This window comes from Mastigoproctus giganteus, chromosome 5 (genome assembly GCF_048544385.1).
Source record: "Mastigoproctus giganteus isolate SK-2022 chromosome 5, ASM4854438v1, whole genome shotgun sequence".
Classification (NCBI taxonomy): domain Eukaryota; kingdom Metazoa; phylum Arthropoda; class Arachnida; order Uropygi; family Thelyphonidae; genus Mastigoproctus; species Mastigoproctus giganteus.
In genome coordinates, this window is record NC_143579.1 from 168517349 (window position 1) to 168536920 (window position 19572).

General features: G+C 36.2%; 1 protein-coding gene across 1 annotated transcript in view; it reads right to left on the reverse strand.

The window, feature by feature from the left end:
- Positions 1 to 19572, reverse strand: part of LOC150085823 (telomerase-binding protein EST1A-like) — a 228408-nt gene that overhangs the window by 63841 nt on the left and 144995 nt on the right. The window contains 2 exon segments of the mRNA XM_090374707.1: positions 9649 to 9752; positions 16744 to 16841. Coding sequence (XP_090230833.1) covers positions 9649 to 9752; positions 16744 to 16841 — 202 coding nt within the window.

The following is a 19572-nucleotide window of genomic DNA, read 5'->3' on the forward strand; positions in this document are numbered from 1 at the left end:
AGTATTGGGATGAGTAGTGCAAATGATGCAAGAGAGCAAGCTTATACAACATCAGCAAAAAAAAAACTTCTCATATCACTTGTCTATCCTCCTCTAATAATTTGTCTAGATCTTGAATTTATTCAAACTACCCACTTTTAGACATCTATTCTGCAACCATCCTTCAAGCTGAATTTATGCCCCCTTATGAGTAGTATGGCAAGGAGAATAAGAATGCTCTCAGTATTGACCACAATTGCAAATTCCATTCAAAGCCTTAAAACACCTCAGTCAGATCACCTTACAAGTGCTTAGTCTCCAGATACTGCAATTTACAGAACTGAAGCCTTTCCTAAAAAAAAGTACTCTTTCATTCCAATCTCAATGCCCTTCTTTGTACCCATTCCAGCAGATCCACATCCTTCCTAAAATGATGCCTCCAGACCTGTATGCAGTACTCAAGATGTGGTGTAATCATTGCCTTATACAATGGAATAATTCACCTTATCCCTGCTAGAAAAATTTCTGTATATCATTGATAAAACTCCACGAGCTATTCCAACAGCCTGTCTGCACAATTATCCCTGCCCCCCCCCATAGTCTTTTCATTGTCTACTAACCTGAGTGTCCTACTACCCACAGAGTTTATATGTTAATCTGGGATTGCTGCTACCCATGTGCAATACCTAGCATTTGTTAAACTTCAAATGCCATTTCTCAGACCACCTGCCCAATTTTTCTAGATCTTGTTGAATACCTTTATTACTATCATTAACCATCCTGCCAACCTTTGTATCAACTGCAAACATAGACATTTAGACTGATATAAACTGCAGCCATTATCAACCCACTGCAGGATGGAAGCCCCCTCAACAATTCATGCTAAGGGAAATGGACCATAATCTGCCACACTGGTCCAGTGCGGGCTGGCAAATTGACCGTATTTAGCAGTCAGGGGCTTGAACCTGGTCTACTCAAAGAGCGTGTGCTACTGCACTGCCGCTCCTGACCACTCGGGTACGGAGGCCTTAGACTGATATAATTTTATCAATATCATTTAATAAATACAGAAAACAACAATGGGCCCAGCACTGAAAGATGGGGCTCCACTGATAGCATTAATCCACTGATAACCACTCTTTGTCTTCTCCCACTCAAATTATTTCTTTATCCATGGCAGTACCTTGCCCTTAATGCCACACTGCTCTGATTTGGATACCAGTCTTTTGTGTGCTACAGTAACAAAAGCTTTCTTGAAATCTAAATATAAGATATCAAAATTATTTTTTGCATCCAGATCATAGTATCCAATCAAATTGGTCAGACAAGATTGCCCTTTAACAAATTCATGCTGTGACTGCATGAATAATTACGCCTCTGTTTAGATGATCCTGTATTACTTTAACCAGCGACTCCATTATTTTCCCTGGAACAGAAATCAAGCTAACAGGTATGTAATTACTCATGTAACCCTTTGATTCCCCATTATGAATTGGGAATATATATCTCCAGTCCACAGGCAGGGACCTCCCCTGAATCCAAAGACACTCTAATAATTATTGCTAAGGGTTTTGGATGGATCCATTCACCCCAGTGCCTTTCTTTGTGGTTAGCTTCAACTATTTCCCTTTCACTTTAGCCTCAGTTATCACAAAATCATTTAACTCCCTGTTAGAATTTGATTCACTTCTGGCATCCCCTTCCCTAAATTTCTCATGTGTGAATGTAGATGTAAAATACCTATTTAGGATCGTCAGTTAAACCATCAATCAAGTGGATCAATGTGATTTATGTCCTCCTTTTAAGTCTTTACATTAGTAAGGAATGTCTTTGCATGCTTTGCAAAACAGCAAAGCATGCAAAGAAAAAACGGCAAAGAAACCACAGGTTTCTCTTTCACTGTATAATTTATATATATCCCGTTTCATTCTCTGCCGGAAGTCTCATTTAGGTATAAGCCTTGGTATAAAAACCAAGTGGGCTTTTATGATTACTTCCCTGAATGCTTTCTGTTCGAAACATCATCAGTTGGTATCACCATATAGAATTTAAAAATTGCCTGAGACCATAATACCTTTATGATGCAAAAGCTCTTCCCTTTACCCTTGATGGTAGTTACATCTTTAAGGTGGGAATGGAGGAATTATGTTTTTAGAAACAATAATATTAACCCCCTGGCTTTCCTTGGTGATGGATTTGTGTGTAGAGGCAGTTCTCGCTTTAAGAGTTCTCGGGTTTACGAGTTTTTTCCCCTTGACGTGAGGTACTTCCAAGCTTGCTGTTCCAAAAGGATTTAGCACTCTTTCAAAATTTTGATCTTTCAGTAAATCTCTCCTTCTAATTTACTGAAGTAGAGTAACGAGTACTCCTTTTAATTTTGGCATAATTAGTGTATGGATACTTAAGTTTTCATGTGAAATGGTGGTAAAATCTGTTTATTGATCGACCAATGGCATATAAATGGTTTAGCTCAACTGCACCACTCACTAAAAAGGCACAATATATTTCATAGCTAGATTGCAGACATTAAAGATCATGACAATTTTGAAATTTATGAAGACATACCACGTATTTATCATACTGTATCTTTAAGAAAAATTCCATGTACTCATAGGATTTTTCATGTGGGCAGCCATGACTGATTGGTATAGATGGATGTATGTTTCCAAACATCAATGTGGACCAGCACAGCTCTTAGATTTCATTTCCAAGAACTGATAAAAAGACCTCCAGTCTTCTGGTTTATACTCTCTTCCAAGGGCAATAAATAGTCCATCAACGTCATTACAGTAGCAAATTCAGTCTTCCATAGCATTTTCATCATTCACAAAATACAGATATAAGTGAATCTTTTTGCAGTTAATTCCACTCCCTCCTTCAACCTCAAATCCAAAAGCTTTGCTTGTGCCGCAGTGAACTAAATTATCTGTGCGGTTTAAATCACATAGATAATTTAATTCACTTTGAGTTATAGGGTGTGGGTTATTTGGTTCTGGGCATTCATATTTTGAACAGAACAGTAGTGACACAGTAACAGTAGTTTGTCACTGTGACTAACTGGGCTAAATGCCCAACAGGACATTAGGATACTCAATTTTATTTTTCTGTCTTTCCTTTTCTATTCTTCAATTTGAGTTATGCAAAAACAGTACTTGTTGACACAATCAGTTGCCTCCATTCACACTGTGGGAATGATATCACATACACCGAAATGTCATTGTATGACATTTCGGTGTATGTGGCAATTCAGTGCATGATAGTTCAGTGAATGTGACAATTTGGTAAAAGACAACTGGTGGCTATGACGATCCAGTGGATTCTTTGGGAAAATTTGGTGTATGGCAAAGCAAGACAAAAAAATGCAAACTTTTAACATGCTATACTATAAATGGTGAATTTAGTGATCACAATACCATTCTTGATAGTGTGTTTGTTAATTTATTTATCCACCTTTGTTTATTAATGCACATTCTACATTTTTTTTTAGGAGATCCTATTAAAAAAGGTGCCATGGACAAGTTAAAGGTTGGAATACAAGAGAACCTTGTTTGCACTTTACCTTCACTGCTGTAAGTTGCATTTTTAAGAAATATGCAGTGTGTGGGGGGGGGGGATGTTCCAGAGTCAAAAAATAGAGATCATTAATGGATATCGATAGGGTAATACACATCTTTTGATGTTTGGTTTGCAACCCACACTATAGTTTTTGCTGAAAGTGCATTAGTAATAGGTTGGTACCATGGATGGGCTGAGGGTAAACTATGGGTTTAGTAAGCTTCCCTGGATATTGTGTAGGGTTGGAATTAGTGTCTGAGTCCCCTACATGAAAAAGAGCTGGCCCAGAAGTAAGGGGCCCTGGTGAAGCATTTTCACCAGGGCCCATTACTAAAACAGCATATGGTTTTAATAACTTTCACAGTGATAATCTTGATTTCTGTTCTTTTAATCTGCTTTCTGTGCCCACAATTTTCTTCTAGCTTCCTAACCCTCAACCAGTTCATGCTCTTTGTGGAAAAGCTCAGGATTTAACTGAGTACGTAAGTAAAAAATAAAAAAATAAATAAAATAAAATAATCTTATCTAGATTAAAGATGTTACCATTATGGATGGAGTTATGCTGAAATAGGCACATACTTCCCAACCTGCCTACAAGGACTGGCATGAATCCTTTTATACAAAATAAATGGATAAAAAATATATTATTTTCCCTTTTCCAAATTTCAGCAGCCCTCCTTTCTAATTTAGCAAAATTTCTCTTGTTTCCTAAGCCTTTCACTTCATTGATTTTGTTAATTTCTGATCTGTATGTGATAAACTGAATGTCATACTGACTTGTCACATGCACCGACCTAATATGCATCAAATTTTGCATATAGCAAATTGGCTTGCAATGAATTGATGTGGACCCATGGGAACAGCATATTGCAATGATGTTACGTTTAGTTTTTAGCCAGCTTCTGAGATGCAAAGCACAATCGGTGCAGCATGTAGGAGGAGGAGCAACACTTCTTGTGCTGAGCACCTAATCTGTAGCCAGAATAAAGTTCATATGCTTTCTTTAATAAGAGAATTATAGACTGGCTGTGATATTTAATTGTGTAATATTGCAAACATAATAAAAGCTATCTGATAAGTTAACACACTACATTTTAAAAGCCATTCAACTACAATTGTCTAAAAACTATAAAAACAGCATTAATTTATTAATATGAAATAATGTACATGCTCACTTGTGCATTAATAACTCTGACTGATTTATCTATCTATCTGTCTTCTGTATAAAATTATCCCCAGGGCTCACATCTAGTGAGTATGGGCTTGGCACACCCAGGGTCCTGAGCTGGATATCATATCATTCTTATCTTTCTTGGTGATTCCCTTCTCTCTCTCTCTCTCTCTCTCTCTCTCTCTCTCTCTCTCTCTCTCTCTCTCTCAAGGTAACTTGGAAATTTATCTTAGCTGGTGCAGCTGAAGCCTCAGGCTTCCTTGCACTATGCGGCTAGTAATAATAAGAATAATAAGAAAGTTTGGATTTTTTTTCTACCAACTGTTATGAGCAGCATAAGCAGAAAATGAACTGTAAATTTGGAAACACACCAAAAGTAATAACGAAATTTCTTATCTTAAAAGCACTCACACTTTTATTGAAAAACAAAATGGAATTAAGGATTTTATCTCTGCGCAAATAATATTCCTGACAGCATCTGAATAAACATTAGCATTGCTGCTAACTTGGCGGATTGACATCTTTTTTACTTGACTTGACCCTTTACCATCACCTTCATAATATGGTAGGTGGGAAAAAAAAAAAAGTTTGACTTTTTTGCAGTAATTTTGTAATTGTTTAGATGCCAAAGAAATACATACTCAAGATTGTCCATGAATAAATCCTTATTTGGCTGTTACCAATCTGAAAAAGGTAACATGTTTGCTTTGTGTACCATATTTAAATGTGATTTTTCAATTTTAAATAGCAGGAAACACAACATAATCAGACAAATAAGCATAGCAACAGTATGCAGCAGACAGAAAAAAATGAAAACATAATGTTGCATTTCATGATGATGACATCATAAATGCCAAATATTTATTTGCATATTTTGTCATAGAACATAATCATCCTCTAAGTTTTACTGATCATGCAAGTGTGCTGTTCAGAAATGTTTCCTAATAGTGAAGCAGCAAACGGATACAGCTGTGAAAAACAAAAGCATCCTGCAATAGACAGGGAAAGATGTAGTGACAGCCTTGAAAAATGGGTCATTTTTTATTGCTACAGATGGCAGTAATCAAAGTGATTCCAAACTGTATAATAAATAAGAAGAAAAACTGTCAAATCAAAAGCAGCTTGCTCTCGGCCAACACTGGAAGATGACTCTACAGCAGGGGTGGGCAACAGCCGGCCCGCAACGATGTTGAATCTGGCCCCCTCGGTAAATGCATAAATATAGAAAATCCATACCTGACTACACTCGCCGTAAACGTTCGGCTTAATTCGGTTCAATCGAGAATCGCGGCCAGTACAACAGTAACCAAGCGATTCTACGCAGCATCAAAGAGTTATTTCCTAATTATTATTGTAGCATCGATCGAACGAAGTTCCTTTGGGTTTGACTTCTTATTGAAAAAAATAATATTGGTGCGAGATATTTTATGTTTTATGCCTTTTCTAATTACTACAATTTTTAATTTAATATAATTTATAGCCCATAAAATGAGCCAATTAAAAAAAAAAGAAAAGTTGATGCCGAATGCCGCATTTTCAATGATAATTGGACATTCAGATATTTTTTTTAAAAATACATTAATAATTTGGTAATTCAAGTAATATAACATTTTTTAGGTTCTGATTTTTTTTTATTAAATCGTTCAATCTATTCCGGCCCGCATCATGATGCGAAAATTTCATTCGGCCCGCATCATGATACGAAAATTTCATTCGGCTCGCTGACGAAAAAAGTTGCCCACCCCTGCTCTACAGGGTAGAACACTGGGAACCTTCTAAATAACCTTGACTTTCAGTAGGTGTTAGATGACTTTCATCAACCGGTGAAATACCACCACTTTGCTTATTGGAGGCTTGAAGTGGTGAAACTCATGTTTAGTCTCTAGAGCAAAGTTTCCAGCATCCCCACCCCCCCATACTTCTCCTTCAACCCATGCACAGTACCAAGTACTATAGGTTTTGATACCTTTCGTGTTTGGGGTTTTCATAAAAAAAAAAAAAAAAAAACACCCATGAACTGAGGTCATTACTCCAAGATATGTTGAAGAATGCTATGCTCGAATTTATTTTACTAACAGTTTTTAAATCATGCACTTCCATTTTCATGGCTGCATGTGGCTACACGGTAAATTCCCACCGAAAAATTATATTCTTGTGAATGCTGAGGTTAACACAAATTTCATCAATTGGCAGTGAATTTTCAAATTTGAAATTTTTTGTGGACATGTTTCCAGTACTTTTTGGTCATTAAAGATAAAGAAATAGATGTTCTGCAGCATCAGTCCTGTCAGTTTCAATTTGAAAACCTACCAGACACTATTATAAAGAAGAAAAAATGTACTACAGTGGTCCTTGGTCAGAGAAATGACATGTGTACAGGGAAGCTTGAAATATACAGGAATTTTTTTAGCAGGGATAAGGAGGTGATTATTACCTTGTATAAGGCAATAATCAGGCCACACCTTGAGTACTGTATACAGGTCTGGAGGCCTCATTTCAAGAAGGATGTAGAGCTGCTGGAACGAGTACAGAGAAGGGCAACAAGATTAGTGAATGGAACAAAGGGGTGCTCTTACGAAGAAAGGCTTAAGTTTTGCAAATTACAGTGTCTGGAGACTAGGCACCAGCGAGGTGATCTGATAGAGGTGTATAAAGCCTTGAATGGTTTGAGCATGCTCAATGCTGATGGGATTCTGCCTCTTGCTCAGAATAATCACCTGAGAGGGCATAAATTCAAATTGAGGAAAGACAGATGTAGGACAGATGTGCAGAAATTTTCCTTTAGCCAGCAGGTAGTTGGTTGGTGAAACAGACTTCCATCCCTTGTTGCGGAAGTTGTTGTTGTTGTTATTTGGTTTTTAGGAGCATTAGCAACTAAGGCTATATTGCTCCGGGAATATCCAGTGGTCATTCCCTGACCTTTCCACATCCTCCGTATTTGGTGGTGACGGGCTCAAACCCCAGTCTAATCAAGAAGCGTGTGCTATGCACTGCTGCTCCTTCCCACCTGGCTACGGAAGCCCCGTTGCGGAAGTTGATAGCCTAAATAAATTTAAAGCTGAGATGGACAGGTATTTCGAACGGACGGAGGGGTGAAGTGGAAGTTTATTATTTTTTTTTTCCGGCTGATGCTGTGTAAGCTTGCTTTCTTGCACCATATGCCTTTACTAATAATGCTAATGCTAATGTAACAAATTATCCAAGTCATGCTTTACATTTTAACAATTCCTCATTATAAAACTGAGTTCAGATCTTCTCTTTCTGGTGAAGATTTGGAAATGCTTTTGATGGCAAAGTCTGCAACAGTATACGTCTTGAAGAATCAGTTGATGCTAACAAAAAACACAAACAGAAACAAGAAAAATATTAGGTAAGAAAATGTTTGAAAACATGCTGCACTGGTAAGCAATCCTATTTCTGTATTTTAATATTAAAATGCATATGTGGTCAGTGAAATTTAATTTCAACTGCAGTGTGGACTTTTAAAAGGACCTCTTGCTTCTTTTGAAAAATTTCCAGTTTTCCCTCCTGTTTTTCACCTGCTTTGGCCGAAGTTCTGGACATGAGGTCTAGGACACTAATGCACCCAGTGCTCTGGTGAGTCCATTCTTGGTAGTGTGTCCTATTTCATGCATTCTGCATATTTTATGCAACAGACTAGCACATACGAATTTGTTATCATAGTACATATAGGATTATGGTAACAAATTCATGCATATCATGAAATATGATAATGTTCTTATATTCTCTATCTTACAAAATCCTCTGACTCAATGTTGCAGTCTTGGAGTAAAAACATAAAATTTATTTTACTTTTTTAAACTAGAGACAAATAATGAAATTTCATGCACAAATTCACAGGATTTATTATTGTTTTATTTAATATCAAAGCTATAGTTTAAAAGGTGAGTTTTGTGAAAACAGCCTGAGAAAAACTATGTTAGAATGGTGAGTAGAAGGATAGAAAAAAGGTGTTTTTAGGAATATTTAGAGCATGATAAGAAGTTTTGTGGCTGTGAGAAGAAATCTCCATTAAGAACATCCAGCATGCAAACAACTCAAAAACAATTTATGCATTTCTTATTTAGTTTTATTGTTTTTCTTTTATTTGTTTAATTATTGGAAAAGTATTGCTTTTTGCTATTTTTCATTGAAATTTTCATTTTGTTACATTGTGCATTAAACAGACTTTTGTGAGTTAGTTTGAGGACTTAACACCATTTAGAATTATTCTTCTATTATAAATCATGTTCTGAATTTAAGGTAGCCAGCAGCTATGAAGGAAATTTTGCAGAGAAACAATCGTGTTGAAACTACCAACACTTCCAAGGCCCACTACTGCAGTGGGGAAAAACAGTTGGCATGGCATAGTTATGATCGAGCTAGAGTGTGAAGGCCTCAGAAAATATCACAGGGATCATGGGTTTGTAGTTACCTATGAACACATTCAACCTTCACAAGGAGTTACCTCATTATTGCTTGACTTCAAATAAACTCCGAATAATAAGTGAAGCACCATGAACAAATGTAATTACATTTAAATTCAAGTTAGAATTAATTTTCCATCCCCCCTCCCATGGAATTTTCCTAAGAATTTTATGATGGTTCATATGCTTACTTATTTGCATGGGTCATGCAAATTGGAAGGGTCATGCAACTTTGCTGGTTGCATGACCCTTCTAATTTGTAGAAGGCCAGTATTACTGGCCTTCTAATATTACTGGCATACTGGTCCAAATTTTTCAAGAAAATCTAAAAAAAAAAAAAAAACACAATAATGGCCTTTTAATTAATACATGAACTTAGAATAAAAATAATCATAACCTACAAAATTATCAGCTTTCTGAGAATATTTAAAAAAAAAAAAAAATTTGCATGTACATTTTATCTTTAATGATAGCACATTAATGCAAAAAGTAAATTAATGAAATAAAGCTATATACTTTGTCTATGTTCTGACTGACATATACAGGATCTTGAAGTGCTCCAAGTAGTGGTACAAATCCTGCAAGTGTACTGTCTTCATGAAGAGTTACAGCCACATGACCTATAGAATTATTTCTTCAATTAAATGAATGTATTTATATTTATAATAAGAAAGTAATAAGATTATAAAATATATATAAAAGATTGTAATTGATAAACTTTTAAAATGTAATTCATTATTTTAATTGCAATATATGGATGCCCAATGCATAACACAAATAGTGATTGCTCTGCTTTAATAAATTACAGGAATTACATTACACAGTAATGCTGTATTCCTGTATAATGTAATTTGGCTCTTGCATTTTCATTATTACATGAGTTTTCTATTAGGAAATATTTTAACATAATACAAAATATGCCCAGTATTATGCAGTTTTTGCATGGTATATGATGAATTAGTTTCCTAGTGATAGTTTTTTTTTTTTTTTTTCAGTGATACAAATCCAGCAAGTGCAAGTGTACTCTTTAAGAAGAGTTATAGCCACGTGATTTATTTGATTATTTCTGCAATTAAATGAATATATTTGATACGATTATAAAAGTGCTGAAAGCATGTAAAGTACTTTCACGATATACACGTACTGTATATCCAGGTTCTAAGTATATATTCCAGTGTATAAATCAATTTTTGAAGCACTAAAAATTTGTTTAAAATTGTAAGGTTGATTTATATGCCAGTATAGTTGATAAATCTGATGAGCTTGGAGTGCTAGTCAAGACATCAAAGGCAGATATTGTTGGGATATCAGAGACATGGTGTCAGACAGACATAAGCAGTTTGGAATTGGAATTTGGGGAGTACAATGTGTACAGGAAGGATAGACAGGACAGGGAGGAGGGGTTATGCTGTTAGTTAAGAAACACATCTAAGGAAGCCGACCGGGCTGGCCGAGTGGGTAAAGTACCTGCCCGGCAACCCAAAGGTCGCGGGTTCGATTCCCGCCTCGGGCTTGGATCAAAGTACTGCAAAAACCTTGGGAGGTGCAATATGGCCACAGAAGCCGATGCGCCAACAACTACCAAATAAAAAAAAAAAAAAAAAAAAAACATCTAAGGAAGTGCATCCAATTGATGTTGGTGGACAATGCAATATTGAGTCTGTTTGGTGTGACATAAGCACTGGGAAAGGAAATATGAGAGTAGGCGGTGTTATAGGCCCAATGAATCTAATGAGCAATTGTGCAGAGAAATAGAGTGGGCCAGTAAATCAGAATGTCTTATAATGGGGGATTTTAACTTTCCAGATATTGACTGGAATTTGTGGATTGGTCACTCGCACACTAGCAAGACTTTTGTGGATTTATTAAATGACTGTTTTCTACAGCAACATGTTTGAGAGGCAACCAGAGGGAGTAATACTTTTGATCTGATTATCAGCAGTGATTATTCATGCATTAAGAATTTGCAGATAAAGGAACCAGTGGGTGACAGTGATCACAATGTACTGATGTGGGATTTACTTAAATATGTAACTATCGTAAAGGTGACTACAGGAGTCTCAGACAGTTTTTAAATTCTTACAGTGGGATCAACTGATGATGTTGCCAACATTGAATTCTAAATGGGAAGCTTTCAGGGACTTAATTTTGGAGGTTACTAGGCTTTTCATTCCAACTAAGAAATATTGTTCGAGGTTTAGGCCTAAATGGATGCCAGATGAATTAACGAGGCTCATGGCAGAGAAGAAAAATGTATGGATGCATATAAAGTATCAGGTGACACAAAAGCCTATGGCAGATATAAGTTAGTCTGTTATCAAGTCACAAAAGAGGGTAAGCAGGAAAAGGCAGATTACGAGAAATCTTTGACAAAGGATGCAAAGAAAAACAGCAAAGTTCTTTGCTTATGTAAACTCTAGAAGAAAAGGAATGAATCAGATTGGACCACTTAACATAGATGGGTTGACTATTGATGATCGTGCTCAGGTAGCTGATAAACTGAATGAGTATTTTGCATCTACATTCACACATGAGGAGTTATTCAATGAGGGGAGTGCTAGAAGTTTATCAAACTAACTCTAACAGGGAGCAAAGTGGAGGAGAAATTGTTGAAGTTAAACATAAAAAAGGCATCTAAGGTGGACTGGATCTATCCAGTTATATTAAAGGAGGCAGCAACGGTAGTAAGCAAACCCTTAGCCATAATTAGGAGAGCTTCCTTGGACTCAGAAGAGGTCCCCATGGACTGGAGGTGTGCAAATGTATCACCAATTCACAAAGGGAGTTCAAAATGTGACACAAGTAACTATAGACATGTTAGTTTAACTTTTGTTCCAGGGAAAATAATGGAATCACTGGATGAAGAAGCATTGCAGGATCATCTAGACAAGACTGAAGTAATAGTTAAGAAACAGCATGGGTTTGTTAAAGGGAGGTCTTGTCTGACCAATTTGATTGGATACTATGATGTGGTCACAAAGGAATTGAATGTCAAAAATAATTTTGATATCATATACTTGGATTTCAGGAAACTTTTGATACTGTTGCACATGGAAGACTGCTCTACAAATTGGAGAGGTATGGCCTTAAGGGTAAGTTGCTACAATAGATAAAGGGATGGTTGAGTGGGAGATGACAGAGAGTGGTAATCAATGGACACCGCTCTTTGTGGACAAATGTAATTAGTAGAATTCCCCAGGGTTGGGTATTGGGCTCATTGTTGTTTTGCATATTTTTCAATTATACTGATGAAGGTATATATCAGGCTTAATGTCAAAGTTTGCAAATGATACAAAGGTTGGCAGGGTTGTAAGCCACAGTAAAGACAGTATGCTACTCCAACTGGATCTAGATAATTTGGGCGAATGGGCTGAGAAGTGGCAACTGAAGTTTAACATTGACAAATGCAAAGTACTGTGTATGGGTAGCAATAACCCAAGAGAAACGTACCAACTGCGTGGGAAGTGGAAAGTGAAAAAGACCTGGGGGTAATTGTGCAGTCAAATATGAAGTTCACTGAGCAGTGCAGACGGTCTGCCAGGACAGGTTATGGAGTCTTGTCAATGATATGTAGGAATTTTGCTAGCAGGGACAGGGAGATGATCATCCTATTATACAAGGCAATGGTGAGGCTACACCTAGAGTACTGTGTACATGTCTGGAGGCCTCATTTTAGGAAGGATGAGGAGTTGCTAGAACAAGTACAAAGAAGAGCAACAAGGTTGGTGAGGGGAACAAAGGGGTGCTCTTACCAAGAAAGGCTTAAGTTCTGCAAACTGCAGTGGCTGGAGATTAGGCACCTGCGAGGTGATCTGATTTTGAGGCCTTGAATGAGATGAGCAAGCTGAATGCTGATGGGATTCTTCCTCTTGCTCAGATTAAGAACCTGAGGGGGCATAGATTCAAATTGAGGAAAGACAGTTAGAATAGATGTGCGGAAATTTGCCTTTAGCCAGCAGGTAGTTGATTGGTGGAAGAGACTTCCATCTTTTGTTGTGGAAGTTGATAGCCTAAATGAATTTAAGGCTGAGCTTGACAGGCATTTGGAATGAATGGAGGGGTGATATGGGAGGGGTTTTTTTTTTGGTTGATGCTGCATAAGCTTGCTTTCTTGCATTGTATGCCTCTACTAATGCTAATTTATTTATCAATTTTTTTTAGCTTGCAAGAGAAACTTAGGCCACATTGTGCCTAACTAACAATGTTGTTTACTCACGATCTGTATTATATGTGGCTGAAATGTCCTATTAGTTTTTGGAAAGAAAATAGATTGTTAATTGTCACATATGATTTCAATAACATCAGGGAGTCTTCCATATTTCCAGAGAGAGATGGATGGCTACTTGTTGTTCTATATGATGCAGTGGGAATTTTATAAGGAAATGTTTACAGTGAGTTGACAGCAGCAGTGGAGACATTCTGGAGGATTATCGTTTGTTATTTGGTTTTTAGGAGCATTAGCAATTAAGGCCATATTGCTCTGGGAATATGCGGTGGTCATTCCCTGACCTTTCCGCATCCTCCGTATTTGGTGGTGACGGGATCGAACCCCAGTCTAATCAAGAAGCGTGTGCTACGCACTGCTGCTCCTTCCCACCTGGCTACGGAGGCGCGCGGAGGATTATCTTTCATGAATAAGTACGTCCACACATGCTATTGTTAGAATGACTTCTTTGTGGCAATTCACAAGGAAGCTTGACTTCCATGGCTGAAAATCCTGTTTTATTTGCTGAATTTTAATTTGGTTGATTTTGTCAGATTTCATCAATTTTCAAAAATATAGATGGTACCATCAATATACCCAGTGGCTATAAATAAGTTTCCTTGTACAGAAGACCCTAGTGTCAAAATGTTTAGAGATGTAACTTGATGTAACTTACCCCCAAAAAACAATTTCTAACAAATTCCATAAAATGTTATCACTTGATGAAGAAGAAGATGAACAAATTCTTGTTTCAAAAGGTGAGCAGCAATGTAAATTTGGGTAAAAATATATTATGTAATAAATTTTAAATATACCGGTATTAATTCATGTCTTCCTAACCTTAAGTACATGCCTGTCTTTAATTCAAGTTTAGAATATTATACTCAGTATACAAGTTAACTTTAAAATTTTAAACGGATTTTAGTGTTACGAAAGTCAACTTATGTATCAGAATATACAATATGTTGAAGGAAGCAGTAAATGAGGTCAACAAACCATTCAACCCCAGGGGCTTGCATCTGGTGAGTATGGGCTTGGCATGCCCAGGGTCCCGAGCTGGATATCATCATTCTTCTTTTTCTTGGTGAATCCCTTCTACTTCTGACTCTTGTTCTCTCTCTCTCTCTCTCTCTCTCTCTCTCTCTCTCTCTTTGGTTAATTCAGAAAATTTTTTTTTGTTGGTGCAGCATAATCCTCAGGCTTCCTTGCACCATAATAATAATGAGAGTATCACTTGGATCCAGGTGAACTTCTCATAAACTGGAGATATGCAACATCTATCCTATTCACTAAGGTCATTTAAAGGGTGAAATGAACAACCAAAGATTTCTTTAACTTCTGTACCAGGGAAGATTATGGGGTCCTTAGTTAAGAATGTAATACAAATTCATCTGGACAGAAACGAATTTACAGGGGAATCACAGCATGAATTTGTCAAGAGGAGGTCATGCCTAACTAATCTAATTAGGTACTACAAGGTTGTAACACAAACTGGATGCAAGCAATAATTCCTACATCATTTACTTTGATTTCAGCAAAGCTTCTGATACAATTCCAACTGAAAAATCATTATATAAAATTGGAAAAATATGGCATTTGGTGAAAGTTACTATTATGGACTAAGAGTGGTTAAGTTGAAGGAGATAGAGAGTAGTTATAAGTGGCCACTGCTCTGTAGTGACTAATGTTATAAGTGCTCCCCCACTGTTTCTAATATTCTTTAATGATATTGATGCAGGCAATTTAATGTCTAACTTTGCTGGCAGATCATTTTGTCCCCCACCATGCCCACACAAATATTGCCAGGCCTGTATTGTGACTTTGATCCATTCAACTCCTGCCCAATTTGAATTATTGCTTATCCAAAAGTTTGTTTGTTTGCTTGAGAATTTTTGGGTGCATCAGCATTACAGCTGTAGTGTGTCATACATATGGTAACTAGTAAGTTTTTCCAGTCTGGGGATAGAGATATCACCACCTAATAATTTTTAGAAAAGTGAAAGTGTTTGAAACATTTGTTTCATTTTAAAAAAGTGAGAGGGACCTCATTTGTTGCTGGTGTGAGGAGGTTCTGGCATTATCTTGTATTTTTTACATTCAGTAAGAATGTGTTTGACTATAAGTACTGTGTTAAGGTGATGACACCGATGAAGATCCTCTTCTCTTAACAGAAACATGGGTGATATTTGTGCAACCTAGTCGCAGACAACTAATATTACCTCCTGTGGGCAATTTGATCTGAAAATTGAAGGCCATTCTTTGTGGGCTGGCTTGATACATTGAAGCTTATTGGTTGATTTTGCTTGTTTGTTTGTTTGGGGATTTTTTAAGTGCATCAGCCTCTATGACCATAGTATGTCAGTTGATTTTGTCAAATCAGTTGCCACTGAGACAGAACCTTCTACTTGTCATCGGGTGGTGAGAAAGCTCATTTTACAGCATTGTTCACTGCCTGAGATTGAACAAATAATGGTTCTTTTATCTATTTTCTGACAATGTTCACTAGAACAAAATTTTGGTTCAATGAAATGGTTTCTGCACACCTGAGAAGTTTGTAGTAATGATATTTAACTGTATTTTTTATGCCAGGTTAACAAGTAAATACCATCAAAGCAGCACTGATTTTTATAGACGAAAAGGAAAAATGCATAAATATTCATTGTATTGCACATTTTGCAAAACAAGTATAATACATAAATCTTGAAAAAGTGGACATTTGGCTGTTTAAGATCAAGATTTTATGACATAAATGCAATTTGTGGTATCTATAAATTGGGAGTTTATTGCACTGATTTAGTTAAGTTGATAATTTTTACATGATTCTATAATTTAATATAAGTTAATCAAAAAATTATAAAGTTCTATAATTTTATGCCTATGTGACTGCAAGAAAAACCTATTCAGTATTACTGCATCATCAGCACAGAAGCCAGTTTCTAAATTTATTTAGCTTTCTTTTAGATAAATTTCTTTTATCTAAATGTTTGGGATCATGGATCACACAATGATATTCCCTGTAACCTGAAAAGCCAGAACTTGGCTCCAGAGTTCAACCTTGGCTTTGGTCACACAAGCCCTCCAATAATAAGATGCGAGTACCTGCAGGTGATGAAAGCCACCATCTAGTATGGCCTAGAATCACAGATTCTTGGCCTTTCCTCTATGGGTTTTGGGTACCAATTCTACCTCTACAGACAAAATGCCAAAAAGCTATATCATATCTCAGCATCTGCCTACTGCGATTCACAACTGGAAAAAAGTTTAAAAACTCTTGTATGGTAGAGTGATACCGTTTCCAAGGAGAATAAACCCTGGGTTACCAAGAGCTCACAAGTATGGTATACAGTAATAAATGTAAAAAATAAAAAATAAAATAATAATAATAAATATTCCACATAATAACTTACTTTCTTGTCTTTCTAGAGCCATCTCAACATTACTTATATCAATATTTCTCAAAGCTGTTAACAAATCTGCAAAAGCAATCCAAACATCTCCTTTACACCTGAAATTATTAAAAACCTGAAATTATTAAAAATATATATTTATACAATTCTAAAACTTTGATAGTTAAATTTAAATATGGCATAAGTATATAAAAGAAAAAAAAAGTTTAAAGGCTTTAATAACTGGAAACCAAAAATAGGACATCTTGGCCATAGTTATTCTTGTGTTGTGAAACCACCACTTAAACCCTTTAAAACAAACCAAACCACACCATAAAATTTAATACAACATAATGATTGGCATAATCCAATTAATAATCAAGTATTTTTAATTTGATTGTTACGACTGAGGCAAATAGCTCCGCTCCTCTCCATCTCTCTCTCTATATATATATATATATATATATATATATATATAGAATAGAAGTAATATGTACAGCAGTGGTAATAAGAGAAATATATGATGGAATATAGACCTGGGTTACTACTATGTAGAGTAGAAGGCACCCAACAACTATAAATAAATAAATGCTAGTAGGTTATGCTTTGAGTGTGGAGAGAACAGTAGGTAGTGTAATCAACCAACAGGTTAGATAATATAGAAAAGCAGTCATAAAATAACACAATTCGAACCTGCAACAAAAAGTCAAAACTATTATAAGTACTTAGTGCTGTACTTCAGATGATTTCAATGTCGTTAACGAGGGCCAGCCGTCAAAACCAAACAAAGACTCTCGTTTGGCTGACAAACAAATGTTTGTGTTTTTGACATAAACGGCATTCTTATTATACATTTTTGTGTCTCATGGAACAACTATGAATAAGGAAGCATACTCTGAGGAGCTCAGGTAAAACTTCACCATGCCATTCTTGAAAAATTCAAGAACTTTCCGGTGTGAAGTGGTTTCTCCATAAAGACAATGCCAGGCCCCATACAGCCAATATTGTGCAGCCAGTGATCACTGCCATAGGTGCTGAGGTTCTGTCACATTCCCCTATTTTTACCAGACTTAGCCCCATATGATTTCTTTCTGTTTCCATGCCTGAAGAAAGCTCTGAAAGGCAAGAGTTTCTCATCTGACAACGATCTTGTAGAGCTACAATGGAAGCACTTTGCAGTCTTTGAAAAATGGCTTGCAAGGAGCGTTTGATGTGCGAGTACAACAGTGGCGAAAGTGTGTAAAGTTCAAGGGAGAGTATTTTGAGGAAATCCTCAGAAGATGACAATTAAGATAAGATCTTGCACCATTCCACAAATTAAATGATCACCTCTCATACATAAGTAAATATGGGGGAAAAACAGCAGATGAAAACAAAAGAAAAATTGTGTGTGTTGTGGAGTGCACCAAATATGAAATAAATTTTGAAAGAGGAAGTGAATAATAGGGTCTAATATAAACATATACTATTTAATTCTTTTAGAAGTTGTTTGTTTGTTATTTGGTTTTTAGGGGCATTAGCAACTAAGGCCATATTGCTCCGGGATATGCGGTGGTCATTCCCTGACCTTTCCGCATCCTCTGTATTTGGTGGTGACTGGCTCGAACCCCGGTCTAATCAAGAAGCGTGTACTACGCACTGCTGTTCCTTCCCACCTGGCTACGGAGGTGCCTTCTTTTAGAAGTACTGTATACATAACAGGCAGAAATATGTTCATGCACATATTTAAAATTTCACATGCATGATTAACATGAAATTTTAATAATGAATGGACAAAGCTGAAAATGAAAAACCACAGCTACTGACATAAAACGTAAAAATGGAACTAATGGTCACTTCCATTTTCCTCTGAATGAGAGATAATGTAAGAGTATTTCATTTTTATATTTTATGTCTGTAACTTTGTTTTTCATTTTCAGCAGAATTTTTTTTTTTTTTTTAAATATAACATGTTAAAATACACAGCATTTTTTTAAAATATTTATTTAAATAAATAAAGAAACACATTACATACAATAAATACTGTAATCCATTAAGAAAAGAAGAAATATTGGTATGTATACTGCAAACTGAATTTAAAAATAAAAAAACTTTTTACAGAAATAAAAAAAAACAAAGTTGGCCACTTGTCAGGTGCTGTGTGACTGTTTGTGACAAACAGGGGCACAACTGTTGACAGGTTAAACTAATTTTGATAGATACTGTGTTTTAACCAATCCTGTTATCACTAGAATATTATTACAGAAACAATTGTTACTAGACAGGCAGGTGAGGCTTTGCACACAGGTAAATCATTAACTTGATTCACAGTAAAATGCACATGTAACACTCTGCCACCTGTGATATCAACAAACTCAGGAAAGTTCTGTAATAAGTTCTGAAATCTCAAATGAACACAAGATTGTAAATTGTGATGCAGGTTTGACAGTGCTTACCATCTTAACGTGCAATCTGACTATTGTTACTAAAAATATCAAATATATAGCAGAGTGCAATCATGTGAATGAATGTCTTGTAATGGGGGATTTTAACTGGAACTTGTGGTTTGGTCACTCGCATGCTAGTAAGACTTTTGTGGATTTAGTGGAGGATTGTTTTCTGTAGTAACATGTTTGAGGGGCAAGCAGAGGGAGTAATACTCTTCATCTGATTATCAGCAATGATTATCCATGCATAAGAATTTGCAGATAAAGGAACAACTAGGTGACAGTGATCACAGTGTACTGAAGTGGGATTTACTTAAAGATGTAACTGCCATCAGGGGTAAAGGGAAGAGTTTTGATTTTCATAAAGGTGACTACAGTGGCCTTAGACAGTTTTTAAATTCTATACAGTGGGCTCAAATGATGA